Source organism: Sciurus carolinensis, chromosome 17 (genome assembly GCF_902686445.1).
Source record: "Sciurus carolinensis chromosome 17, mSciCar1.2, whole genome shotgun sequence".
NCBI lineage: Eukaryota > Metazoa > Chordata > Mammalia > Rodentia > Sciuridae > Sciurus > Sciurus carolinensis.
In genome coordinates, this window is record NC_062229.1 from 17,448,119 (window position 1) to 17,467,699 (window position 19,581).

The following is a 19,581-nucleotide window of genomic DNA, read 5'->3' on the forward strand; positions in this document are numbered from 1 at the left end:
CAAAATCATAATCCTTTTGAAACATAGAAAAAGGAAATAAAATTTGCTATTAATAAACAATAGTTACCTTCATCTATTAAAAGAAAGTGTAAATTTAAACTGCAGATGAAAGAACTTTTTCTCTCTCTCCATTGGCAAAAATCCAAAGTTAGCTAACATACTCTATTGATAGGACTCTGGAGGGGAAAGCATTTTCTCATGCATTCTGACAGCAGTGTGTTAAAACCCAGAGTTATTGTGTTTTGGTCTAATTGATTTCTCGAATTGAGAAGGATTTGATTGATGTACATGGATGCACCATTGTTTGAGGTATAAATATTTATAATCATTATGTCTTCCTGATTTACAGTTCCTTTAAGCAGTATGAAATGTCCTTCTTTATCCTTTCTGACTAATTTTGGCTTGAAGTCAACTTTATGAAATATAAGGATGGAAACTTATAATTTTTTCCTGAGTCTATGTGCATGATATCTTTTTCTCATTCTTTCACCTTTATTCTATGGATGTCTTTTTCTATAAGATGAGCCTCCTAAAGAAAGCATATTGTTGGATCTTTTTTAATCCAATCTGCCAATGTATGTCTTTTGATTGATGAGTTTAGGCCATTAACATTCAGCGTTATTATTGAGATAGGATGTGTACTCCCAGTCATTTTGGTTTATTTTTGGTTTTTAACTTGACTTGGTTTCTCCTTTTACTGGTCTTTCCTTTAGGGTAGTTCCTCCCTTTGCTGACCTACATTGTTGTTTTTCTTTTCTTCCTCATGGAATATTTTGCTGAGAATGTTATGTGGCACAGGCTTTCTATCTGTAAATTCTTTTAGTTTTGTTGATCATGGAAGGATTTTATTTCATCTTCAAATCTGAAGATTAGATTTGCTGGGTATAAGATTCTTGGTTGGCAACCATGACTTTCAGAGCTTGGAATATGTTGTTCCAGGTCCTTCTTGCTTTTAGGGTCTAGCCTGAGAAATCTGCTGATACCTGTATTCGTTTCCCCCTATATGTAATCTGATGCTTTTCTCTCGCAAGTCTTTAAAATTCTATCTTTATTTTGGATGTTAGGCATTTGCATTAAATGTGCATTGGTGATGAATCTGATTGTGATTTTGTGCGTTTGGTGTTCTGTAAGCCTCTTGTATTTGATTTTCCACTTCATTCTTCAGGTTTGGGAAATTTTCTGATATCATTTCATTGAATAGTTTGTTCATTCCTGTGGTTTGTATCTCTGTGCCTTCCTCAATTCTGATAATTCTTAAATTTGGTCTTTTCATGATGTCCTTTAGTTCTTGGAGGTTCTATTCATGATTTATTCACATCTTCTCTCTTTGGTTAACTTTATTTTCAAGATTAAATATTTTGTCTTCATTGTCATCTAGTCTGTTGATGATGCTTTCCATTGAGTTTTTTATTCGATTTGTTGTTTCCTTCATTTCAAGGATTCCTGTATGTTTTTTCAGAATCTCTATCTCTTTGTCGAAATGATCTTTTGCTTCCCACAGTTACTCTTTCAACTGTTTATTGGAGTGATTGTTCATTGCCTGTATTTGCTCTCCTATCTCATCCTTTGCTTCACAAATCATTTCAATTATGTATATTCTGAACTCCTTTTCTGACATTTCTTCTAACATGCTGTCACTGGATTCTATTAATATAGAATCTAGGTTTGTTTGGAATATTTTCTTCCCTTGTTTTTTCATGTTGTTCACATATCATCCACTCTAGCAGTGTAGATTTGGATATTGCAGTTTCCCCCCTATAGCCTTATTGTGAACCAGCAGGTTACCAAAACCTCTTCTTTAAGGGGGAGATCAATATTAGCAGCACCCAGTACAGACAATATGCAACCCTAAACCGAATAGCCCCTATGAAGACATTAAACATATTGTCATAATAAACAGAGAGGATGAGTTTGATTTTTATCTACAGTATATCAAATAGATTTGCAATGAGGTCTACAGTTTCTAGTGGTGGACAAAGAGGATGGGGATGGTATAGGATGTAACTGTTAATGGGATAATAAAAGAGTATATACAAGTACTAGATCATAGGAAGAGTAAAAGCAGAATCAAAAGAAGTTGCTTCTTAGCATGAGAAGAGGGAGAAAGAGACTCTAAGGAAACAGGTAAACAAAAGAAAATAGAGTGAGAAAAATAAAGAAATAAAAACTTAAAAGTTTTCAAAAAGGAGGGAAAATATCTATACTATATCAGTGATATGCTTTTCAAACGCCCTAGTCTTCAGTTACCTGACAATGAGCTTCTGGTCTCCAGAAGGCATCTCAGGATGTGATTGGCCCTACCTAAAGATGGCCTCGTCCACTTCCAGGATAATCCAATATGCTGTACTGGCTTCCACAAGTGTTGGCAAATGAGGATCTGGAGCATGAGGCATGGGTGCTGAGTCCATGTAGGGTGTGGTAAGTTAACCTGGGGGTCCTGGAGATGAGGCAAGGTTGGTCAAACTGAGTGGTCCTGGAGGCAGGTGCGGTCAGTTGGGCCAGTGGTCCTGCAGGCAGTCCTGTGTAACCAAACCTGTAAGTACTGAGACAGTGGACTTCCAGGCAACAGCAGGCACATGATGATCTGCTGGCAGTGTGTCAGCAGTCTGCAGGCTACCAGCAGATGATTGGCAGGTGGACCTTGGGCGATGGGTGATGGGTAGGTGAAAGGCAGGTAATGGGCAGGGAAGAGGCAGGCAAATGGGCAAATGGTATATGAAAGGCAGCAGTCAGTGATTGATCTGCACGCTAAAAGTAGTCAATATGCAGGTAGACTGCAGGAGATTGAGGTGGACAAATGAGGTAAACAGCACGGGATCGATGAGCAGCAAACATTGTCTCACAGAGAAACAGATATTCCTCTGCTTGAATACAGAGTTACCAAACAACAAGGAATGCTGCCCCAAATTAGTCTGCCATCTTGGATCTCCTCTTTATTCTTAAATTACACTATTTAAAGAATCATACTGCTCCAGATAACAAAGTTCTAGTTGTCTAGGTCAAGTTCCATTGATTCCTTTAATTATCTTCTGATGACCAGATCTTTGTTAAGATAAATAGATACATGATCAATATACCAAAAAGGCTTTCAATTTTGGACATAATATTTTACTGATCACATTATTTGAACATTGATTTTATTGATTTACTGAAAAAAGAAGTTATACTAGCAACTGCTTCTCACATAAGCAAAAGGACATTGATTCTTTTTAGCTAGTTATAACATCAAGTAACATAGAGAAAATGATATACACTTGTATACCTTCAAAAGAGTGTCACGTTTTTCCTCAAAACCCACTTATTATCTCCAGAAGGTTCTAACTGCTAATGATCTAGCATATATAAAAGAAAATAAACTCATACACAAAAAAAGGAAAAGAAATTTAAGAAAAAGTTTGTTGTGTTTTAAGGGCATATTCCAGGATGCAGAATGTGTAGGTATTATTTATATCATGCTTTATATATTATTTACAGAATTACATACAAGGAATAAGCAAAGGACAAAAAAGTTTTGAAAAGTAGTTCAATGGTTGCAATTCGTTTTCTTCAAATAAAAAATTCCAATGCTGAAAAAAATGCTTGATTTTTAATGAACATATAAGGGTCTTATAAATTGTTAAATATGGTTCATATTCTCTGCACTGAGTACTGTGGACCATGCAGCCAACTTGTTTGTAAATGTAAAACTCTAGATGTCTACACAATCCACCCTGTACAGTCAACCCATCTCTAAATTCACTATTCTAAATAAATGCATGGAACTTCATCTGCACTGAAACACAATGTTGAATATGGAAGCTTTGCATTGGAGGGACAAGGTCATTGGAAGAGCTGTGTGTGGAGTTTAAAGAGTTATATGCACAGCTCCCACTCAAGGTGCAAGACTCACATGGGCGTGGATACTGTTTGCTCATACCTGGGAAAGACCAAGAAACTCCATCTCACATAGTGAGGACATACTCATGAAAAAGGACAATAATCAGTAGAGATCAATTCCAGAGACAAAATGACATCATGAGCCAACAGCCCCAAGCGAAGGACAGACATAATTGGCAAACAAAATGGTCCCAGGGATGCAAAACTAGCTGCATGCACAATTACGTCTCTAGTTTGGTTTCCTTACTCATGGGAAAGTAATTGCTCAGAGAATACAGCAACAAGGAAAGAAATAATTTAATGAGCACTCATGAGAATTCACCCTCTGAGATCTTGGAAATAGCAAATATGCTCCTTGATCCTCTCACACAGCTCAGTTCTGCCAGGAATGAATGGCTTCACGTGGGCCTTGAAGACAACTCATGCCTGACACAACCTCCTGCCCTTCATCAGAGCTGAGCTGACCCTCATCACCCAGGGAAGAAAGAGCAAGAGCTCACCACCCCTGGGGCTGCTGGTGTGGAAGCAGGTAGGAGGCAGCATGGTGCTCACAGGACACTGCAGTGAGGAGGGCCCCTCACTTAGAGCTGTCCATGCAGTCAGTTTCTGTGTCTTTCAACTTCTCTCCCTCTCAGCTCCTTCTGTTCTTACTTCCTCTTTTTTCTGGAGCCCAGGTCTTAAGTTATCTAGTCTTTCTCCTGGCATTGTCCACCTCTTAGCTCCCAACTCTCTCAAGTTCTTACCTTACCATGTTGGGTAATTTTGGAGCCACCACAAGTGTCGTGCCTCTCCTCTACCAAAGATACTTCTTTGTCTTTTATCTGTAACACTCTACTCATGTGTTCATTCATTCCCTCGAGGTGCCTTTTGGGTTGAGGATGTGGCTCACTGGATAAGCACTCCATGTTCTATCTACAGCACCAATAAAGAAGAAATAAATAAAATCAAAGCTCTTCTTATCTTTGACTAACCAAATTATTTTTGCACTCTAATTTTCTGCACATGATATTTTCTCCTTCAGGTGTTTTCAACGTATGCTTCTAATTACTGGAGTTTTTTCTTTTATTTATAACAAAAATCTTACTCAGAAAGTACTTTTACAAACAAAGATAATTTATATCCATGTATATATTTAAGTTGCTTTTTTTCTGTATTTTGCAATCAGCTGCTTTAGACTTCTGTTCCACATAAATGTTTTATAAAATAAAGAGTCTTCCATGAATTGATGTGCCTGCCTGGATCTAGGAAGCTCACTTGCTGAAGTGCAGTAGGAAGGAGAGCCCAGAGCAGCCACCAGGACACTGGGGAAGGACTGAATGCCAGAGACGCAGCAAGCACTAGAGCCAGGACCTACAAACAGGCATGCACATCAGAATCCCAAGAGGGCTGAACAACCAAGAGGGGACTCCAGACCCAGAATGTGAGGCTCAGGTGGTCCTGTGGGACTGAAGATGCACATTCCCACCAAGTTTCCAGGTGACACCCAGGTGGCTATTCCAGGAACACCATTTGAGAACAACTGACCTGGAGCCAGTTTGCCTGGAGTTAAACATAGTAACTTAAAATTGTCAGCAAAAACACCCAATGATAATAAAATATACAATTTCTGAGATCAGAGGTTTCAGTAAAAGACTCTGGGGGCATCCTGGGAATCCCTTCTGGGAGAGAAGATTGAGTTCCTATTCCCTCCTTCTTGAGAAACCCAGAAACTCCATGGAAAGAGGAAACCAAACAGGAACTGGACACTTCATCCTTCTGGGATTCACAGATCACTGTGACCTGCAGTCCCTCTTCTTTGGTCTGCTTCTCTCCATGTACCTGGTCACTGTGCTGGGGAACCTGCTCATCATCCTGGCCACCATCTCAGACTCCCACCTGCACATGCCCATGTACTTCTTCCTCTCCAACCTGTCACTGGCTGACATTGGATTCACCTCCACCACCATCCCCAAGGCTCTGAGAAACATCCAGACTCAGAGCAGAGTTATCACCTATGCAGGCTGCATCTCACAGATTTATTTTTTTGTTCTGTTTGGATGCCAGGACAATTTGCTCTTGACAGTGATGGCCTATGACCGCTTCGTAGCAATCTGTCACCCTCTGCAGTATGCAGCCATCATGAACTCACGACTCTGTCAGCTCATGGCTATCGGATCCTGGTTGATCAGTGTCCTGGGTGCCCTTCCAGAGACCATGACGATCTTGAGGCAGTCATTCTGCACAATCAGGGAAATCCCTCACTTTTTCTGTGATCTTACTGAAGTTCTGAAGCTCACCTGCTCTGACAAGCTCATCAGTAACATAGTGGTGTACTCTGTGGCCATTGTCCTGGGTGTTTTCCCTCTCACTGGCATCCTCTTCTCCTATTCTCAAATATTCTCCTCCATCCTGAGGATCTCATCAGACAGAGGCAAGTACAAAGCCTTTTCCACCTGTGGGTCTCACCTATTGGTGGTCACCTTGTTCTATGGCACTGGTCTTTCGGTCTATCTCAGTTCTATAGCCACACTGCCTTCAAGGATAAGTGTGATAGCCTCAGTGATGTACACCATGGTCACCCCCATGTTGAACCCTTTCATCTACAGTCTGAGGAACAGGGATATCAAGGTGGCCCTGCTGACAGTCCTCAGCAAGATGGTGCCTCTCAGAGAAAGGGTGGATGCACGTCTCTCATGAGTCACTATGTGCATGATACTGGAGACCAGAGAGCTTCCCCTCTCCATCCAACACTGTGGCTACCTCTGTTTGGTGTATTTTAAGACTATTCATTCTTTGCATCTTCTTAGGACTCATTCACACCTAAAGACTGTTCATAATGCAACATATTCAAAGACCTGTACACTCTCTTACCAGTCATTTTAATTTTGTATGAAAACAACTGGTCTTTTTCATTTGCAGTTACTTACACTGAGGTATGGGCATTTGTATTTTTATTGATACATGATACTGGCATATGTTGATTGGGCATAGTGTGATATCTCCATGCATGCGTGAAACATGTACTGATCGAATCAAGGCAATTGGCATATACTTCTCCTGAAACATTTATCATTTATTTTTACTGGGACACCTCTCATTCTTCTCTTCTAGTTTCTAGAATTTAAAAATCAATTGCTATGAAATATTCTCCTCTATGGTGCTGTAGAACATTAGAAATCATTTTATTCATGAACTGGACTGACACCCTCTACCCAACCTCCCTCTTACTCCATCTGACTTCCAGGGACCACTGTTAGTACAACAACTGTTAACTTCCGTGGCATCAACTTCATCTCCTTCCTCACATGTAATATAACCTGCAGCCCTTTCTTTCTGGTGTTTTGGACTGCTACATATCCTCAAAATCATGGGATTCTACCTCCAGTATTGAGTTAATTCTGCCTTAAAACTCATTTACAGGAATATTTTCTAAGAGGGTGAGAATAAATTAACCCCATCATATGGCATTACTGTGCTTCCCATCATACCAATGCTATTGAATTTTTTTTAATAATCCTCTCTAAGATTCCTCGTATTTCAGAAATGCCTCTTTCCCACCTTTGCAACCACAATGTCTCATCCTGAGTTTGGAAAAGACTTTTTTCCCAGTGAATATTTGTCAAATGTAGTGAATATTAGTTGGGCAGATGGTTAAAAGTAAAATAGAATATGAAACAGAAAATGCAAAGTCTAAATTGAATAAAAGATTTTGAGCTGGAGAAGAAATTCGGAGTAATATATGCTGATATTAATAACAACAACTCTCAGTAGATGCCAGCACTATTTCCATGGTTTATACACATTACATCACTACGTTTCCCAGTATCTCTTTTATGTGAAGTATTAGTCCATTTGCATTACTATAACAAGGTGTCAGAGACTGAGTATGTTATAAAGAAGACTATCTCACAGTTTGGAGGCTATGAAGTCCAATTAGCATGACTCCAGCTCTGGTGAGGGAGCCTCTGACTTCATCCCATCCAGGTTAATGGATCTGTGCCAGGAGCATTCCCAAGAGAGAGAGATCACATGGACAGACAGGAAGTCACAGAGATATCGGAAAGGGACAATTCCTGCTCTTTTCTCACAACCATGTACACAAGCAACGATTGGTATGGTGTCACCAGGTAATGCAACTTATGTGTTGTTGCTGAGGGACCAAAATGTTGTTATGTAGAGCACAACTTTATTCTAATTTCACTTCCCGATTTAGTCAGCTTGTCCTTGTTCTGACCAAAAGTACTGACAAGAAGTTTCAGAGAAGGAAAAGTTTATTTTGGCTCTCAGTTTCAGAGGTTCAGTCCTTGGTCAGTTGACACCACAGCTCTCTGAGCCTGAGATGAGGCACAACATAATGCTGGAAGGGCAAACAGGAGAAAAGCAGCTCAGGGCAGGACAACAAAGAAGCAGAGAGAGCTCCACTCCCAGGTGCAAAGTATAAACCCAAATCATGCCCCTCATGACCTAGCTGCTCCAATCACACCCTACCTGCCTAGAGTTATCACCCATTTCAAGGGGATTAATCCACCCATTAGGTTACAGCTCTGTGACCTAATCACTTCAGCTCTGGACCTTCTTTCCTTGTCCCACATCTGAGGGTGGGAAACACCACGTACCCAAACCGCAGCACTGCCTTGGATCCTCAGTGAAGATGAGCACATTTTCATGGTTTTGAGTTATTCTGCATTCTTGCTTTACTCAAATGCAGCCAGCACGATGGCACAAATTCAGGTGAGAGATGATGGCTCTACAGAAACATACAGTACGTCAGGAGCTCCTGCATATATTCTTTCTGTAATTTTGGCTCACCTCCTTGGATCATATGGCATAATATGTATTTTTACTCTAATTGACTAAACAGTGTATGTATCTACAAGTTCATGTTTCATAATGCCTAACATGTTCTAAATACATTCCCTAGATTCCATTTTTTTCTTTTCTGTTTTCTTGACCTACACTTATTTAACATAATTGAATTCATCAGTTATGTTCTCAGTTCTACCTATTTCCTTTCTTCCATCTGAGCGTATGCTCAGACACATGGTGATACTGTCATCCAGAGCCCAATACAACTGAAAATTTTTCCTACAACGAGACAATAATTTACTTTTTTTTTCTTGCTGTGCTGGGGATTGAACCCAGGGCCTAGTACATGCAAGGCAAGCACTCTACCAACTGAGCTATATCCCCAGCCCTAATTTACTTTTTTTGATCTAATTAATTTAAAAAAATCTGAGCAATATTTATTTCAAAATCTTTTTCTTCTACACCAATTTTTTAACACTAGTATATCTTTTAATTTTATTGTTATGTATTTTCATATATTACTGAATTGAGATATTTAAAGAAAAGACAAATTCACAATGACTAGATGAATACAGATGTATACATAATTTCATAATAAGATGGAAAATGGTCCACTGTGCTCCTTTGCTTGAAAACTATCTTGCCCCATTGTTTACGGTGAAAAGGACACCTGAGCTGCCATTTCAACATGCCTTCTCAACTCTGCTTCATAGACACCATGAGTTGGCCAGGGGTATTGGTTGACCAGCTTAAAACAAGAACATGGGGATTGCCAGGTATGGTCATTTCCTCTTACTGCTGGAACATATTACAACTTGATAAATTAAGGGAGCACCAATGAATTTTTTTCCTATTCCAAACACTGGAGGTACAAAACGGGTATCACACGGGGATAAAATCAAGGTGTCTACAGGGCTGTGTTCCTTCAGGAGAATCTGTGGAGCTTTTATGGTTTGGATATGGAATATCCCCAAAAGCATATGTGCTGGAAGCAGGATCCCCAGTGCAATAAGTTTCAGAGATCCAGTTTTTAATGAACAACTGGATCTGGGATCTCTGACCTCATCACTGACATTATGGTTTGGCTATGAGGTATCCCCCAAAAGCTCACATGTAAGAAAATGAAGAAAGCCTAGAGGTGAAATGATTGGGTTGTGACAGTTTGAACCTAATCAGTGAATGATCCTACTGTGGGGACTAACCAGGTGGTATATGTAGGCAGGTAGGGTATAGTTGGATGAGTCATCGGCAGGTGTGCCTTTGGGGCACATATTTTGCTCTTGGAGAGCAGGGCTTTCTCATTGCTTCCAAGTGCCACATCCTGAGTCACGTTGCTCTACCACACTGTTCTGCATTGGTGTTTCACCACACCTTGGGCCCAAGTCAATGGAGCTTCTGTCTATGAACTAAAACCTCTGGAACCGTGAGCCCCTGGAAAAGTTGTCCTCTTCTAAAATTGTTCCGGTCACATCTTTTGCACAAAGCAGCAAAAAAACTAACTAAAACAGTGCATGAATCCATGATGCATTAATTCATTGGCACCTGAATGTGCTACTTGGAAGAAGACGTAGATAGAGGAAGTAGGACACTGGGGTGTCACCTGGGTGTGTTCATCCTCTCCCTGTCCCCTTTCATGCTCCCTCTCTATCTCTTCTTCCCAGCTACTATGTGCTAGGTAGCTTTCCTATGCCACACCCTTCCACCATGTCTTTACCTGGAGGAGCTAGCGATGAACTAAATCCTCTGAACCATGGTGTTAGGTTTGAACACATTCCTCTTGGTATTGATCTGGCTCACAGTCTGACTATGGTGACACTGAACAGATGTCAGATGAGGGGGCCACGGGTAGTGGCCATGGAACTGAGACCTGAATCATAGGCATATATGGAGGGCATACAGCTCTGGAATCCAGGAGAGTAATGGTGCTGGTTCAGGGTGCAGTCACTTCCACTGACACATTGGTAATAGTGTGTCAGATAAGGATGTGGTGAGGTAGCCAATGATCCAGGTCTGGAGGACCCAGGCCTCCACTGACTTACAGATGCTTTGGGATCCCTCAGGGAAGAGCTTTGTGGAGCAACTGACCCACTGTCCAGCATATAGTCACGTGCACTGAGACATCAACTCTGGATATGAGAGTGCTAATGAACTCACCATGACAAGAGTCCAGTACCTGAATGTGCTCATGCAAAGTTCAGTCACAGGGCAGGATCAGGCATCCTAATGGGCAGCAGCAACAGCATGGAGTTCGGGAATCTGGCAGGGTGTGGGAGGACATGGCATCGTTTCCAAAGTGAATCCAAATCAATCAGTTCTCTAGGGGAAGAGAACATCATAGCCACATCTTCTTCTCTAGAGTTTCCCAGGGGAAATAGTCATTGGTGATGTCATGGGCAGTAGGTGCTGGTGTCCTCTGTGGGGCAGGCTGCTAGCTATCACCATGGGTCCTACTACATGAGTAAAATCAATACCCTCTACTTTTCTTCTTGGTTCCTAGCCATCTCCCGGCATTTCCATCATCCTTTCAAAATAAACACTGTCCTTTTGTTACCCACCATGTGGCTCCCACTTCTTAATGGGCTCTTGGTTCTGCCATGGGCTTTCCTGCTTTGTAGATAACAGTCTCTGCCTGACATAGGTGAGTTGGTGAAGGTGGAGGTGTCTTTCTACACCATCTTGATGATGTCATGCCTGAAAGGTACTCACAAAATAAAAGGTTGTTCAGTGATTCCTCCACTCAAAAACCCAGCATCAATAACAATTAAAGTCACGCCCTCTCCAGTCACCTAGGAGTCTAGCTGAGAAGTCCTGCCTCCCACTCTGATTCACATCCAAATTCTTTAACCCAAATCATATGCACACATGACCTTAAGTCCTTACACATCTGTTAAGTTGGAAACACAGACTTGGCCCTGTGATCTACAACATCAGAAGGGAGAAGGGGGACTATGTGTCACAATACTCAGGACATTGCTAAAATGAGCACATAGGAGTTCTCCCTAGTGCAACCATTCCTGATACATGGACAATAAAAAGACATGGCCACATTGTTCCCAAAAAGGGTCACTGAACATTGCACTCTCTGAAGTTCTACATGATTTCCTTTCTTTGAATTCAACATTAGATTTCAACAGTCTGTTTCCTATAGTATGCCTTTGTAGAGACTGGTGTCTCTGTACCAAGCGTGAGCAAGGGATGGCTTCATTCCTAGGAGGAGGACAATGGGAAGTGGATCCAGGAACACAGCATGGAACGAGTGTGTTGCAATCCTGGAACACATGGGCATTGGGATCCACATGGTAGGATTTCCTTCCCAAGAGAAGGTCTCACCTGTGGAAAATTATTTTCATACCATCTCAGTAGTCTCTGCTTTTCTTTGTTCCCAGCATCTGTTGGTGTCTTAAGTAGGTCAATATCGCCAGAAATCATTTCTATGTGAATATTATCCTCTTCTTTTCTTTCTTTCACCACCACCATGTTGTTGCAGATGTTCCCTGGAATTTTATGGTGTGTAAAGAGTTTTCTCTACCTGATTTTAGGTGAGATGATGTAGCTAGTATCACCTCCACCATCCTGATGATGTCATTCCTGAATGAACTTCAAAGAAGAAAAGTCTGTTCAGTGACTACATTCAAAACCCCAGGGTCACTTACAGTACAGGTCAGAGTCCCAGGAGCATGTGGGACTCTACCTAAGGCATTCAGCCTTCTTTTCTGATAATTTTCCTGCTTCTTTTCCCCAAGACAATTTTACAAATGAAAATAATGGATCACGTATCTTTGTCCAAAGGTTAAAGTGGAGCTATAGACTTTGTGCTATGATCTACCACATCCACAAGAGGGAAGGGAGAGTGTATTAATAACAAGTTAAAGGACATGGTTAAAATAAGCAATACCAGTCGACAAGGAAAAATCGTTTCAGGTATGTAGACCATGAAACCTCTCAGTCACGTGGTTCTCAAACAGAAATTGCTGCACATTGTCCTCAAAAATAATGTGATGTTCTTTGTTTGGCTCTAAGGAAGGATTTCACAGGCCTGTTCCTATAATACACCTTTTTAGAGACTGATGCCTATGTGTCATAGGTGAGCGAGGAACAGCACCCCTCCTGAGAGGAAAAGAAGGGGAAATGAACCGGGAATAGAGAATGGACCAGGTAAGTGCTGCAAGTCTTGTACACCTGGGCACTGGGAGCCCCATGGGAGGTAATACCTTCTGAAGACTTCACCTGATACCTACTCCTTCATGCTAACACAAGGACATGAAGGGAATGCTTGATGTCCTCCTGCTCTGATTTTCTGGAACTGCTTCCTAATAATGCTTGATGTGGCCTGTGTAAGGCAGTGCCGACTGAATGGTTAAATGTGGTCCTTACTCTCTGACTTGGAATACTGAAGACCCCACAGTGGACTTGTTGTGAGCTTGGAATTAAAGCTGCAGATTCATACAGATGCCTGCCTGCACAAGCTCCTCTCCCAACTTCTCTAACCAGCTAACCACACACCTGGAACTTTGTCTACACTGTGCTCTCAGTAGTGGGGACAGAAGCTGTGACAAAGTGGGGGAGGGAGCTAGGACGGGTTTGTGTGGTCTTGAAAACTGCATGTGCTCTTGTCTGTGATAACATGCTCTGAATTGCTTATTGCAGAAGTTCTCATTGGGAAAGACAAATGATCGGTTGACATCAAGTCCTGGCAGAAATCAACACCATAAGCCAAGAGTCCCAGGGGAAGGAATGGGCATATCAGGAAAATAGATGGTCCCAAGGACACAAAACAAGATGCATACACAATTACTTATCATGTTTGGTTTTCTCACTCATGGAAACTCAACTGAGTAACAATGCAACAATTAATTTAATGAGCGTTCATGAGAATTCAACCTCTGAGGTCCTGGAAATAGTAAATATGCCCCATGATCATCTCGCCCTCAGCTCAGCTCTGCAGGAATGAGTGGATTCACCTGGACCTTGAAGAGCCCTCATGCCTGACACCACCTCCTCCCTCCATCAGAGCTGAGCTGACACTCCTCACCCAGGGAAGGAAGAGCAGAGGCTCACATAATAATCTGGCATACTTATGAGTACATTTGTGATAATTTGACAAATATAAAGAAGATGTAACAATCAAATCTATAATTTTTCCATCTCCTTAAACATTTCAAAATTGCTGGAGTTAGGAAGCTTTGAACTCCTCGTGTTCTTTGTAAAATATATGATGAATTTTTGGATTATAGTCATCCACCAGAATTATATCTTCTCCACTTTTGATACCAAGATGCTTAATGGAGTTCTTCTTTAAAAAAAAGAAAAGAAAAGAAAAGAAAAGATGCTCGGTAAATCTTCATCAAATGGAAAGAAAATCAGAGAAGTGGATGGCTAAGTATCAAATATACTCTGGACAAAAATATACAAATTCATAAGGTTAATATTAGATTTTGAGCTAGAAAAGAAATGAAAAGCTGTTGATATTGTTATCAATAAGAATGACACTCAAGATGTGCCAGTAGCTACTTCAGTGTGTTATCCACATCATCACATTCCTTTTTCTAGTAACTCCCTTATGGGATGTATTAGCCCATTTTCCATTGCTGTAACAAAGGACCTGAGGCTGGTTACTGTGCAGCAAAGAGTATTCTATAGGTCCCGGTTTAGGAAAATGAAAGTCCAAATAGTATAGCACTAGTTTTCAAGTGACTCTCTAGTCATATCATATCATGGTAGAAGGAGTCATGGCCAAAGCACATGCACAAAGCAGAGGTCACATGGAAAGATGGAAGCCAGAGAGACTGGAGGGAAGTCTTGCACTTTCATAGCAACCAAGGTATCAGTAGATTTGCAATAATAACTTCTAGGGGCAGCAACCCAATGACCTAACAGCCTTGCCCCATAGTCCACCTCTTAACCTCTCCACCCCTGGCCAACATCGCCACACTGATGAAGTCAGGGTCAGAGGTGCCAGGGTCCTCTCTGCACCAAGTTAATGATCACCATTGTTCCACCTACATGGGTGAAACCAAACCAGTAGCCTCTGCTTTTCTTCTTCTTTTTTCCTAGCCAACAGTGTCCTTTTTATCTACCATGAGGCTCCCATTTCTTAATGGACTCTTGGGTCCGCCTTGGGCTTTGTACCTGTCTAAGGCAGCTGGTGAAGGTGGGGCTGTCATGTGACAACATCGTGATGACGTCATGCCTGAAAGGCATTCATAAAATAAAATACTGTCCAATGATTCCCTCACTCAAAAGCACAGGATCACTAACAATTAAAGGAACACCCTCCCCAGTCACCTGAGAGTCCAATTTAGAAGATCCTGCCTCCCTCCCTGACTCACATTCTAATTCTTTAACCCAAATTATGTGCACACATGACAGAGATGGACCAAATCCTTGTACAGCTGCTCAGTTGGAACCACAGACTTGGCCCTGTGATCTACAACATCAGAAGGGAGACTGTGTATCCCAATACTCAGGACATTGTTAAAGTGAGTACATATGAGTTCTCCCTAGAGCAAGCATTTCTGATCCATGGACAATGGAAACACATGGCCACATTGTTCCCAAACAGGGGTCACTGCACATTGCACTCTGCAAAGTTCTCCAATGATTTTCTTTTCAATCCCTGTGGTAGGTCTTCCCTCTCACAAGAAGATCTCGTCCTGTTGCCTACTCCTTCATGCTAAACATTGTCACCCAAAAGGAATGCTCTCTGACCTCCTGCAATGATTTTCTAGAATTGTTTTTAAAATGTGTGTGAAATATGTCAAAATACACCCCACTGTCATGTATACCTAAAAACAACAAATAATAATATGCATAAAAATATTCCACGTTAACCAAAGGATTTGAACTCTCTGGTAGAAATTCTGTACCACTTAGTGAAATAGATATCCTTTAATGCATAAATGGAGGCACATATTCAATTGGTTTGAGATCAAAAAATCAGTAACCATATTTATCCTTACATCCTATGTAAAGATGTAAGGATGGCATGTCAAAAAATGATTAGTGCAGGTCCCATGCCAAACGGCAGGCGGTGGGAAGCCAGGCCCCGCGGCCTCCCCAAGACCCCGTCAGGCACGACGAGGAAGAAGAGGAAAAGGAAGTCCAGGATGAGGACGAATACGATGAGGGTAGTGAAGAAGAGGAGGACGAAGACGACGAGGTGGTTGACAAGGAAGTGAATGTTGAATTTGAAGCTTATTCCATCTCAGATAATGATTATGATGGAATTAAGAAATTACTATAGCAGTTTTTTCTAAAAGCTCCTGTGAACACTGCAGAACTAACAGATCTCTTAATTCAACAGAACCATATTGGGAGTGTGATTAAGTTCTGACACTGAATGACTTACCAATATCTTTGTTACTAACTACAGTGGATACTTTTAGATCATCCGACAATCAAACAAATGTTTCAGAAGACAGTGATGATGATGTGGATGAAGATGAAATTTTTGGTTTCATAAGCCTTTTAAATTTAACTGAAAGAAAGGGTACCCAGTGTGCTGAACAAATTAAAGAGTTGGTTCTAAGCTTTTGTGAGAAGAACTGTGAAAAGAGTGTGGTTGAACAGCTGGACAAGCTTTTAAATGACACCACCAAGCCTTTGGGCTGTCTTACTAAGTGAAAGATTCATCAATGTCCCTCCTCAGATTTCTCTGCCCAAGCACCAGCAGCTTCAGAAAGAACTAGCAGAATCACACAAAACTAATAAGCCATGTGGGAAGTGCTCCTTCTACCTTCTGATTAGTAAGACATTTGTGGAAGCAGGAAAAACCAATTCCAAAAAGAGACAGAGCAACCAGAAGGATGAATTAATGTTTGCAAATGCAGAGGGAGAGTTTTTCTATGAGAAGGCAGTCCTGAAGTTCAACTATTCAGTGCAAGAGGAGATTGACACTTGCCTGGGAGGCAGGAGGTCTTTTGATGATACACCAATGAAGCCCTTGCTAACTGTGATGTTAATTCCAGACAGCAAGATGAGTGAAATCATGGATAAACTGAAAGATCATCTATCTATCTAGCCTATTTTTCATGGACATTGATGGGCTTATTTTTATAAAATTACCAAAAAACCCAGTGGAGCTTTCCTGAAAACTCCTGACTTTATTCAGATTTAAGTCCTCTACAAATAATAGGGTTCTTTTCCATGTGTCTATGACACATTTACAAAATATCTCTTTTTTTTGGTCAAATTATGAATGGTTGATTAAAAACTTCCACCAAGAAGAAAAACATGGGAGTAGTAATTTGAGGAATTCAATAAAACTCCTATTTTTTTTTATTTTAAAATAAAAAAATGATTAGTGCAAATGCACATACAATTCTAATATTGCTGTCATGATACTTATCATTTCATTATTCTTAAATTACACTGATAAGAATCATATTGTCCCAGAGAACAAAGAACTAGGTTATCTAGGTCAAGTTCCATTGATACCTTTAATTATCTCTTGAGTGACAGATCTTTGTTAAGATAAATAGAAATATGATCAATAGGTCAAAGAGGCTTTCAATATTGGGCATAATATATTACAGATCACATTTTTTGAATTTTGATTTTATTGATTTACTGAAAGAAGTTATAGTAGTAATTGCATATCAGATAAGCAAAAGGAAATGATTCTTTTTAAGTAGTTATAAAATCAAGTAATCATATAGACAATGACATAAACTTGTATAACTTCAAAGAGTGTCATGTTTCTCCTTAAAAGACACTGGTTGTCTCCACAAGTTTCTACTCACTGATGATCTAGCATACATAAAAGTAAATAAACTGGGGGACAGCAATTGTAGGTCAGTGGTAGAGCACTTGCCTCACATGTGTGAGGAACAGGGTTCAATTCTCAGCACTGCATACAAATAAATAAAATAAAATTCCATTGAAATTTTAAAAATATTTTTAAAAAAGAATAGAAAATGGTACACTAAAAAAAAGAGAAAATAAATATAAGAAAATTATTGTTATATTTTAAGTGCACATTCCAGGACACAGCATTATATGGATAATATTTATATCATGTATTATATATGATTTAAAAACATGCATACATGGAATAAGCAAAAGACAAAAATATTTTTTAAATTAGTTCAATGTTTGCATTTGGGTTTTTCTAAATAAAATATTCCAATGCTGAAAAACTGCTTGATTTGGGATATAGAGAAAAGTGTCTTGTGAATTGTTAAAGATGGTCCATATTCCCTGTGCTGAGTACTGAGGACCAGGTAGCAGCTTGTTTGCAAATGTAAAGCTCTAGATGTCTACAGACTCCATCCTGTGCAGTCAACCTCCTCTCATGCACTTCCCTAAAGGAATGCCTCAAACTTGCAATGGTGAGCATGGAAGCTTTGCAAGGTTATTGGAAGAGCTGCAGGTAGAGTTGGATGTGGTGTTGTGAACAGCTCCCACTTAAGGTGCAGGACTCACATGGGCTTGGACACTGCCTGCTCATGCCTGGGAGAGACCAGGAAACTCCATCTCACATGGTGAGGACATACTCATGAAAAAGGACAATAATCATTAAAGTTCAGAGACAGAATGACATCATGAGCCAACAGCCCCAGGGGAAGGACAGACCTAGCTGGCAAACAAGATGGTCCCAGGGATGCAAAACTAGCTGCATGCACAATTACCTTTCTAGTTTGGTTTCCTTGCTCATGGGAATGTAATTGCTCAGAGAATACAGCAACAAGGAAAGAAATAATTTAATGCGCACTCATGAGAATCCACCCTCTGAGATCCTGGAAATAGCAAATATGCTCCTTGATCCTCTCACCCACAGCTCAGCTCTGCCAGGAATGAGTAGTTTCACCTGGGCCTTGAAGACCACTCATGCCTGATGCCACCTCCTGCTCTTCATCAGAGCTGAGCTGACCCTCATCACCCTGGGAAGGAAGAGCAGGAACTCACCACCCCTGTGGCTGTTGATGGGCAAGAAGGTAGGAGGCAGCACAGTGCTCACAGGATGAGCCTTGTTGGCCCAGTGGGGACACTGCAGAGAGAAGGGCCCCTCCCTTAGAGCACTCTTTGCAGTCCGCTCCTGTGTCTCTCCCTCTCAGCTTCTTTTCTTCCTGTTTCCTTTTCTTCTGGAGCCCAGTTCTGAGAATCTCTCACCTTCCTCCTGACATTGTCCACCTCTTTAGCTCCCAGCCCACTCAAGTATTTCCCCAGCCATGTTGGGCACTTTTTGGAACCACCACAAGTGCCTTGATCTCCTCTACCAAAGATGCTTCTTTGTCTTTTATCTATACCACTCTACTCATGTGTTCATTCATTCCCCAAGGTGCCTCCCTTTGGGCTCGGCATGTGGCTCAGTAGTTAGGTACCCCAGGTTTTATCCACAGTACCAATAAATAATAAATAAAGTCAAAGCTCTCATTGTTGATTAACCAAATAGATTATTTTTGCACTCTAATTTTCTGCACATCATATTTTCTCCTTCAGGTGTTTTCAAGGTATACTTCTAATTACTGGGTTTTTTTCTTCTTTTATTTACACCAAAAACATTTATTCATAGAGGGCTTCTACTTTCAAAGCTTATTTATATCCATCTATAAATGGGTGTTGCTTTGATTGTGTATTTTGCAGTCAGCTGCTGTGCCACATAGAATGTTTGAAATTTATTTCAGAACATGATGTTGGAGTCTACATTATTTTTTGAAATACTTATTGAATTATTACACACTTATTATTACCCTTAAAAATCCCCTCTGAAGTATCTAAGAGTGAATAATTCACGTTTACAAGAATAAACAGAACATATTCAATGTGAACAATCTAGAATGAGAATGAACATCACACTAAAGGACAACACCCTAGGTTATTTCCTTGAAAGAAAGGAAGGAATTAAGAAAATTCCATATCTTACAAAGATCTGGAATTTCAAGACACTACAGTGAGGCCAAAAGAGATATGTTATAAATT

At 40.6% G+C, this 19,581-nt stretch overlaps 1 protein-coding gene and 1 pseudogene across 1 annotated transcript; both read left to right on the forward strand.

Moving 5' to 3' along the window:
- The first annotated feature begins 5,589 nt into the window (after positions 1–5,589).
- LOC124968140 (olfactory receptor 7C2-like) lies at positions 5,590–6,552 on the forward strand. The gene has a single exon (XM_047530469.1). The coding sequence runs from the start codon at positions 5,590–5,592 to the stop codon at positions 6,550–6,552; it is 963 nt and encodes a 320-aa protein (XP_047386425.1).
- An 8,471-nt stretch (positions 6,553–15,023) lies between these two features.
- On the forward strand, positions 15,024–16,681 carry LOC124968142 (BRCA2 and CDKN1A-interacting protein-like; annotated as a pseudogene).
- Positions 16,682–19,581: the final 2,900 nt, after the last annotated feature.